Source organism: Temnothorax americanus, unplaced genomic scaffold (genome assembly GCF_048541705.1).
Source record: "Temnothorax americanus isolate GAGA-0224 unplaced genomic scaffold, ASM4854170v1 Scaffold16, whole genome shotgun sequence".
In the NCBI taxonomy this organism is placed as follows: domain Eukaryota; kingdom Metazoa; phylum Arthropoda; class Insecta; order Hymenoptera; family Formicidae; genus Temnothorax; species Temnothorax americanus.
This window is the reverse complement of record NW_027509297.1, coordinates 3423707-3433533: the sequence shown is the minus strand read 5'-3', so window position 1 is coordinate 3433533 and position 9827 is coordinate 3423707. Positions and strand designations below refer to the sequence as shown.

The window sequence follows — 9827 nt, the reverse complement described above, 5'->3', positions numbered from 1 at the left end:
GTATCATAAACGTAGAAATCGTAGACGGTGAGGGGGGGAGGGGCTTAATTCGTAAGCTGCACTGAGAATAGACGCTGTGAGATTTTCGCAGGTCGTCTAATTTCTCGTTTGGATATACAGCTGCTGCCCTAAGTGTGGAAATAGACGTGAAGAGGAAACTTAAGAAATTTAAACTTAAGAAATTAAGGTTAGCTTAAAAAGAGCTAATTGTAAGTCTAAAATTGGGTCGTGAAAAAAACTTGTGTTAGTTTGAGCTATAGATACGTCTACAAAACGCATATATACATTCGTGAAGAAATATTGGTGAAAAAAAATAGTACCATTTTACTTTTCTATTTGTGTCAAAACCTTCCTTCAAAAATTATGTTATGTAACGCGCGCTACTAAAAATGCAAAAAATCGTTACTCCAGAATCAGAGGAACGGAGTGATGTTCCGAAAATCAATTATAGCGTGTCATCAGCGCGTGCGCGGTTTCTCACGTCGCCGCGCTTCGGTGACGATGGCATAGCGTTTCGTTAGGATAATTCAATTGAAAGTTCACGGATGCATGGCGAACTTTATGCAGCTCGGCGTAAAACTTGTCGGTCATTTCTTTCTCTCCGTCGAATACCACCATCAAGTTTTTAATTTTTACACCGAGCCACTTCGCCGTTTATGAAGGCAATGCGGCGTCGCGTCAGTGGAAAAAAAAGCGACTTTTCGCGTCACAAACTCGACACTCTTGCGCGCGGCGAGTCTGCAATATTAACAAATTTGTCGCGGAAACTCGTCTCAAGCGTGTGATTCTTAAAGGATCAGCTGGTGCGACGAGAAGGCGGAGAACGCCCAGCTACCCTTAGCGAAGTATAGCATCGGTGCAAGCAGGCGAGCTGAAACTTTTAACGCGCTTGGAACTTATCCGGTCGAGAAAACGCAACGGGACGACAGAAAGAAATTGTGTCTGGTGCTATATTTCCTGCATTATTGAAATATATGATTTTAAAAGCCTTTTTTATATTGATTTTATATCAAGAGACGGCGAGATAAAGTCTTGCGCCAAGAATACGTATAGATATACTATACATAATAGGAGAAACTTGAAAATTTGCTAGAATAAATTTTTCTCATTAAATATGACAAACAAATATTAGCTATTTTTGGTAGTGGGGTTTTACTCTAAATTCTTTATTTAGCAGAGTAGATCTTTAAAATGTTTTAAATTTTTAATTCAAACTTAATTTAAAAAATACAGAACAAATTAGGTAACAGAACTGCATGAAGTATATAATTGTGGGTATATAGTAAAAAAGCACAAGTATTTTAATCTAATTATAAAAAGTTTTATTAATATGTTTTTACGCGAATAAAGAGAATTCCTAAAACATTTTGTTTTAGATTCGTGTTTTTTCAAATGCGCCAAAGTCCATTTCTGGCTTTACACGTGTGTATGACGCTAGCATATGCTCCGGTATACACGACCCTTTGCATAGTACAGAAAGCGTGAACGGGATACAGGACAGAGTGGAATTGCTCCCGTCCACTATATACACGCGTTTCCGGAGCGATTGGAAGATCCCGTTCTCTCTGCGTTGGGAAAATTGATCGTGGTCGCGAGATTGCCCAATAAGATGAGATTGTAACGTCTGGCTACGTACGTGCAATTCGCCAAGTTACGAATGCACCGGCGGCGGTGGCTGCGGCTGCAATTTCCCGCGCGTTTCACGGTCCGGTCGGCACGTATATCGCACGCCTCTATTCCATCAGTGGGTTAAGCCGGTCCTTTGACCAAGGATCCGTTAATAGTTTCGATATATATCGTTGTTCGTTTTCCACCAACAGTAGTGGTACCGTGAAGATGACAATGTCGTGACAGCGCAATTTCGCAGTCGCGCATCAGAATCATTTTATAAATATTTCTCAATGTTTTATTTTATTCGTTGAATCTTGGTCAACGAACTAAATAGAACTTATTAATAAGTTTATTCTTTGTTACAAATAAAAGTTATTGAAATAATCGAAGTTTTGCGTTAAAATGCGGAATAAAATATTTCAATTTTAAGATAGTACAAATCGCAAAGAGTATAAGTGAAATTAAATATATCCAATGCGATATATAAATATGCATTCCAAATGTTAACAGTAGAAATTTTAATAAAATTTTAATTTACGCAACCATTATGTGATCTCGAACATGTTCTATTAGTGTTTTTAGGCCGATATTCATAGTCAAATCTTATTTTAAGACCGTCTTAAGTAATGCCTTAAGATGAATACGGCTTTGTGATTGGTTTTTATAACATATCTTAAGACGGTCTTAAATATAAGATCCGACTATGAATACCGGCTTTATCGTCAATTACAAATTCTATTGGAGCGATAACAAACATTTTTTTTACTATAGTTGTAACCTTTTTCTGTTTTTTTGTCGGTTGATTAGACATGCTCTCATTACATATGCAGTGTTTATACATTCTCTTGAGTTTCGAGCAATAATAAAAGTTGCATTGGTGTGTATCAACCGACAAATGGTTTAATTGCGATGTATTGGCATCGAGACGTTCTAATAAGTAAACTTGCCAGTATTGGTTTTAACTGTAACTAACAACGATACAATGGTCTTTTTATAAAATTTTTTTGTCAAATGGCAAATTTTTTATAGCAAGGTTTTTAAATTTATTTATTGTACAGTAAAAACTTTTTTGAAAAAAATATACATTTTAAAAAAATAATACACGGATACCTACAGTAACAGTTTTATAAAAATTTAAATGTGTAAAAATAAAAAAGTAGTAAATAAAGCATTACTTTTCAATGACATTCTAAATTATTGAACAAAAATAAAATAAAATTATAACTTTATTTTAAATAAAAGATAAGAACTGTTCTGAGACAAAACAAAAAAAGAAGATATTAAGAAAAACTATGTGAGAAGATTAATGGTTAAAATACGAGCAGAATAAGGATGTTAGTTTAAAATTTTTATTTTTTGTGTATTTAATCATTGTTATGTCATGTAATTTTAGTTTAGAGATATATGTCTTCTCTTTATCTTTATTAATTTTTATTCTTAACTTTTTTATCTATTTTTGTATCTAAATTATTGTTACTGAAGATTAAGTACAGTCAGAACATTCTATATTTTTACTCAATTATTGAAAATCGAGTTGAAAATAGATAAAAAAAAGATATCACTTTAAAACTAACATTCTTATTCTGCTCGTATTTGGCCGTTGACCTTTTCACATAGTTTTGCTTAAAATGCGCCGCGCGCGAGCGTGACTCTTCTATTATTATTTTGTCTAATTTAAAGTGTAGAAAATAGACCGGATATTTTATATACAAGTATCATGCATATAATAAAATTAAAGGCTTATTTTTACGAAATTTTAACATTTATGTTATTAGCATTTATTTAAATATAATTATTGTTTTATGATTGTGACACATAGTAAACATCAGATTTCTAATCCGAGATATAATTGATAGCATTAAAATTAATAATATGTCAGATAATATCAGCTGATATGTGCTTCGGAACCATATGAGAATTAAGCGTTAGTATACGCATTTGGATTGGAAACATTCAAAATTTCATTGTCTCTACGTTAAGCTGTGGCTAGATCGATGAGCCAACCGGCGAATTTGATGGAATTTGATGGACATTTGAACGATAAACTTCTAATTTGATCAGACATACTTTAATCCCATTGCTTCTCTCTTTTTCTTTCATCTTCTTTACTTCGATCTACACGTATATAGCTTCAGAAGTCCACGTTTGGACCGTTACATGAGAAGATTTGTGCACACATTTGCGTAACGAGTAATCATGGAATCAACCATCAATGAATACCTTAATTGACTATATTTGAAATACAGGCATTCCAAATAGAACGAAAGTTGGAAATACATTTTAACTTATCTTTTTGTTAGTAAAAAACTTTAATCCCTGAATTTAATATTTCAATACTGTCTTAAATAGAATAAAAATGAAATAATAAGAAAAAAAGATTGAACAATTTTGTTGAAGGAATAATACCAAATTTAATTACAGATTTACGTCTTGATAAGCCGTTTTTTTTATTCTGTAAGAAAATAAAACATCTTGTGATTACAACATATATTAATGCATGTGATTAAAACATTTTACTTTTTTTTTTATTATACTTAATTTAGTCATTGCTGTTTTATACATATATAAGTATATTTTTTATATTAATAATTCTTTAGATTTATTTACGTTGCTTTTCTTCTCGATAATCTTTCTTATATATTATAGAATGCCTGTTGAAGCGAGTCGTTTGGAGTGGAATAACGAGCGTAATATGGGCTACAGAAAATTTCATTTAATCAGTAAAATTTTGTTCTAATTTTATTCTTTCACAGGCAGCATTTTGGTTTTAAAGTGGAAAATTTTACTTTGCGTACAAAGATATACTATTGCGAGAGATGAAATACTTGCGAGATTTATTTCGTTTGTAGACTTTTTATTTTAAGAACAATAAACCTCTGCATAAAATTGTTGAAGTAGCGTCATCGCGGTTGCATTTCTCCGTGAACGATGTAGAAAAAAAAACAATGTTATTAATTACAATATTTGATTCGGGAGGCTTGTTAACGTCGATATGCATTTCGACTTGTTCTCTTTCTCTTTCTGCTGTTTCCATCGCGAGGATTTGCAGAGAATACCAATTAGCTGTGTAAATCTTCATATTTTCCGGTGTACCGAGAATCATTCTTTAAACTTCTAGCAATTAGAGAACCAATTAAAAACAGTAATATGCTCTCATAGCAGTTGCATACACGTACGTGCACACACATGCGTGATATGCTCACGCAAATTGAAAAGTAACTTTACTCGTAAAACTTTAAATTACAACTTGAGAATTTTGACTTAATTTAAATAGATATATTTTCTATAAATTTTCAGGCAGCTAATAAATGCAAATTATAAATACAAGACGTAAATGTAATGTAATTGTAAATTATTTTTTTAAAAATATACATATACATAGATTAAATATATAAATTTTGATTGATTGATTGATCTTTATTAGCCTTCTCGGCTATTTATATACATAAAAAATATACAGCACCTTACAATCTCGCAACATTGCGTGCAATATAATCTTTCAGCATTCTCTTAAATTTATCTACTTTATCACATTGTTTTACCTCTGCAGGTAAATCATTATACATTTTAATACCTTTATAAAAAACACTTCTTTGTGCCTCGCACGTTTTTCGCAACTGTACAACTATATTACCCTTTTGTCTCGTCTCCCTCTGATTACCTTCACCTACTAAGTCTATCCTATCTTTCAATATAAGTGGTAGATAACCTCCTAATATTTTAAACATAAATATACATGTATTATAATATATCCTCTGTCTTATTGACATATATTGCAAAGCTTCCAGCATATGTTCTACTCTGGTATTCCTCTTACATTGCAAAACTACTCGCATAGCTCTGTTCTGCGCCACTTGTAGTTTCTTAATTTGCGTCTCACCCATTCCCACAATCACTGTTGCACAATATTCAAACTGCGGTGCAATAATCGCCTTATATACTATTTGTCTACTGTACGGTGTCAAGTAGTGACCTATTCTATTCAAGAAGCTAGTTTTCTTACCTATCTTTTTTAACATATAATCACAATGTTCAGCAAAAGTGAGCTTACTGTCAATCATTACACCTAAATATTTTATAACCTCTACGCGTTCTAACACATCACCATTCATACATGCTATTCTTATCCGCCCTTTAACTTCCTTTCTACTACTCCGAACAATCATATATTTTGTTTTTCCTGCATTTAACTTTAGTTTATTTAGGTTCATCCATTTTTCTATCTCATAAAATGCATTATTCATCTTTCTATTAAGTTCCTCACTAGATTCTCCTATTACATAGATCAACGTATCATCCGCAAACAGTTTCACATTACTTCCCATCGGACATGCGCTAATTATGTCGTTAATATACAATATAAAAAGCAACGGACCTAACACAGACCCCTGTGGAACACCATGGTCTATTACCATTGACTTGGAATACTGTCTATTAAACCTAACTTTTTGTGTTCTGCTATTTAAATATGACTTTAACCAATCCCAGACCCTACCCCTTATCCCAATCTGATACAATTTTTCTAATAACCTCCTTCTATCTACAGTTTCAAATGCTCTTTTTAAATCCATAAATATTACTCCCACCATTTTTCCTTCAGCAATGTCCAATTTCCATTCATCTATTGTTCCTTGTATTGCCGTCTCACATGAGTACGATTTCCTAAATCCAGATTGGTGTTCCGTGAGCACATTATTTGCCTCTAGGTATTTTTCTATTTGCTCTTTAACCACCAACTCTAAAACTTTCTCATATACTGGCAGAACGTTAATCGGCCTATAATCACTAGCTTTTTCCGGTTTTTTAATTTTTGGAATTGGAATTATCGTAGACGTCTTCCAACTATCTGGACACACACCCATATCTAATGACTTATTTATTATATCTGTAAATTCATTTTTAATTTCACAAAAAGCTGCTTTTAACAGGTCAACACTTATTCCCTCATCCGTCCCTTTCTTAGCCGGAAGATTCATCACGATCCTTTCCAATTCACTCGCATTAATAAGATTAAAATTTTCTAATACCTCTTTATTATCAACACCATATATTGTTCTCCTATTACTCCTTTGATCATCTATTTGCTTAATACTATTTACAATGTTACCAATACTATTAATATAATATTCATTGAACTTGTCTGCCATATTTATATCCTCATTAGTGATAACACCTTCAAAATCTATCTTATCAGCAATTTTTACATCCATAACTTCACCTTTCAATATTTCTTTTAGTGTCTTCCACATTCTTCTTGAGTCTGACTTGTTGTCATCAATCATATTTTCATAATATTGCCTTTTCCTATCTTTTATAAGTTTAACGACTTTATTTCTTTCAATTTTAAACCGCCGCCAATCCTGCTCTAATCCCGTATAAACTGCTTTTCTATATGCCCTATCTCTATCAATTGCCGCCAATTTTATATCTTCCGTAAACCATACTTTCCCTTCCCATACCTTTGGTATTTTAAATGTTCTTTCAGGTGCAACAGTATCTAACGCCGCCACTATATTTTTAACAAAAGTACTAGCCCTTTCATTTATATCTAATTTCCAATTGTCACCCATGCTCCGCTGCAATTCATTAACAAAAATATCTATGTTCATCCTTTTGTATGCTCTTCCCCTAAATTCTTTATAACAGCTTACAACTTGGTCCGCCTTAAATTCAATTTTTACCCATGCATGATCCGTAATTTTCGGATTTTCTACTACAGTTACACACTCACTCAAATCCAGGCTCGCAAAAACTAAATCTATAAGTGTACGACTATTAAATGTCACCCTTGTTGGTTGATTAACATACTGCTTCAGTCCTAGACATAACATAGAATTTTTTAACTTATTTGCATAATACGCATCTAGTGTTAAATCTATGTTAAAGTCTCCTAATACTATACACGCCTCTTTTACAATTATATCTTCAATTAAGTCCTCGATAAACTTGATAAAAACTCCATCCGGTGCACTAGGTGAATGGTACAATGCCATAATTGTACCTTTGTACCATCTCTCGTACACCTTTATCACAACACACCAACAGTTACCTATGATCTTGTGCACCATTACAGTTTCATATTTAATGTCATTCCTAATGTAAACAACGACTCCTCCTGTATACCTATTCTCAGCATCACACCTCACTTGACTGTAGCCTCTCATATTTATCTCAAAATCTTCTATGTTGCCATCTACTCTTGTCTCCGACAACGCCACTATAGCTGGGTTTTTTGTCGCCATTATTTGATTGAAGATTTCATCTTTATGCACCATCAGACTTTGCGCATTTGTATACATTATTTCTTCTCCTTTATCCCGTAGCTATGCATCATCTTTCCATCGAATTTTCTTTTTTTCCTCTTCTAGTAATTTCTTAAGCGTCGGACATTCTCTACTCAAAGCACCATGCTCTTCATTTATTTTTAAGTTGTAGGTTTTATTTTTATACATACAATTTACACATTTTTCTTTCTCGACTTTACACTCACTATCTTTATGATTCCCTGCACATTTCGAACATGTTACCGGTCGTGTACAGTTTTTCGCTATGTGGTAAAATCCCCAACAATTGTAGCATCTTTTAACGTTAACATAGTTAGTAACATGGCATTTCCTCCATCCAATATTTATTTTCTCAGTTTTTAACATTTCCACATGCGTTATCTCATCAACTTCAACTATCAGCATACCATTTTCCCTTTTAGCTCTGGTCGTATTAGTATTTCCATCCTGTCCTCTTCTATCAATCTTCTTCACAATTTTAATATAAAATCCTCTTCTTTTTTCATCCAAATGATTTTGTTTTATTATCATATCTACTATTTGACCCTCGTCACACTTTATTTCTTCTTCATCCAAATTGAAAATTTTTAATTTCGGCTGAGCACCCCTCGGCTCTATTATTTGGTACTTATCTCCTAATTTACTCACAGCAGTTGATTTTAATTGTTTTAATTCTTGCTCGCTTTCACATCCCAGAATGAGTGCTCCCTTTCCTCCTTTTCTCAGCTTGGATACACCTACCGCCATATTTTTAATATCAATGTTCTCCTTGACCACTTTTTTTGTTTTCTCACTCTCTTGTTGCTCCTTCGGTTTAATTATAATAACATTTTCCTTTTTCTTCTCTTTGACCGCTTCGCAGTAACTACGCGAGGCATTTCCAGATGACATTACACTCCACATCTTCTTCATTTCTTCCAGTTCTTTCCTGTAGCCTTCTAATTCTTCTCTAACTATACTTGTTATTATACTCTTTATCTCATTTTTATGAATCATTTCATCTCTAACTTTTCTCACCAGCCAATCTATTTTAGTTTCCATGCTGGATCCTGCTTGATTATCCTCTGTATTCGATGGTCTGCGCTCTTTCACAGAACTCGCTTCTTCAGAATGAGTATTTTTTATAGTAAATATCTCATATTTACCATGACAGGAGACCAGCTCATTAGCAGAATCGTATACTTTATGTAATTTATGGCAACTCGGATGAAATACTTTATCACAAGGTATGCATTTTACCAACTGTGTCTTTATTTCTTTCCTACAATGTCTACATATCACCTGCTTCTCCATTATTGCTCATTATCATGTGATAATTACAAATTCTTCTTTACCGACTTCTAAGAGTTTCAAAGAAAATGAAATATCACAACACGCCACCGACACTATCACCACGTGTCAACGTCACCTTCCAAATTATGCCGAATCAGCAGGCATCAGCCGCCACATTCCATGCAATAGTTTAATTTCGCATGAAATTATCACCATCAAATGACTGTTTTGCCACAAGACAACAATCTCACTAGCACATCCTCCGTCCCTGCACACGTGACGCAAGTTTCAGAATTAAGAAACCAATACTTTCCACATAAATCTCAACAATTATGAGGAGCACGCTCGTACACGTCTACTTCTCTCTCTAGAGCGAGAGAGAGAGAGAGATTTTATGTAAGAATTAACGAGAGAGATTGAGAATATTGAGATGGCTATAATATTCTTTCTCTCTTTTCTTAATTTTTTTTATTTATATACATGAAATTATATATATATACTAAATGATAGAGAATAAGTAAAGAAAAATGATTGTTTTTTTTACACTGTTGTTACTTGTTACTATTATATTTAATTTTTATTTCCGGACTGTTTCAAAATATTTTTGGTTTCCACATAAAAAACAACTTATATCTTTTATTTTTAAGAGTCTTTTTAGGG

The 9827-nt window shown here is 33.1% G+C and overlaps 1 protein-coding gene across 1 annotated transcript; it reads right to left on the bottom strand.

The window, feature by feature from the left end:
- Nucleotides 1-7934: 7934 nt before the first annotated feature.
- Nucleotides 7935-9492, bottom strand: LOC143895550 (uncharacterized). The gene has a single exon (XM_077402757.1). The coding sequence runs from the start codon at nt 9186-9188 to the stop codon at nt 7935-7937; it is 1254 nt and encodes a 417-aa protein (XP_077258883.1). The 5' UTR covers nt 9189-9492.
- Nucleotides 9493-9827: the final 335 nt, after the last annotated feature.

What these genes read in the sequence shown, in the direction of transcription:
- LOC143895550 (XM_077402757.1), bottom strand. Translation starts at nt 9,188, where the DNA reads ATGGAGAAGCAGGTGATATGTAGACATTGTAGGAAAGAAATAAAGACA.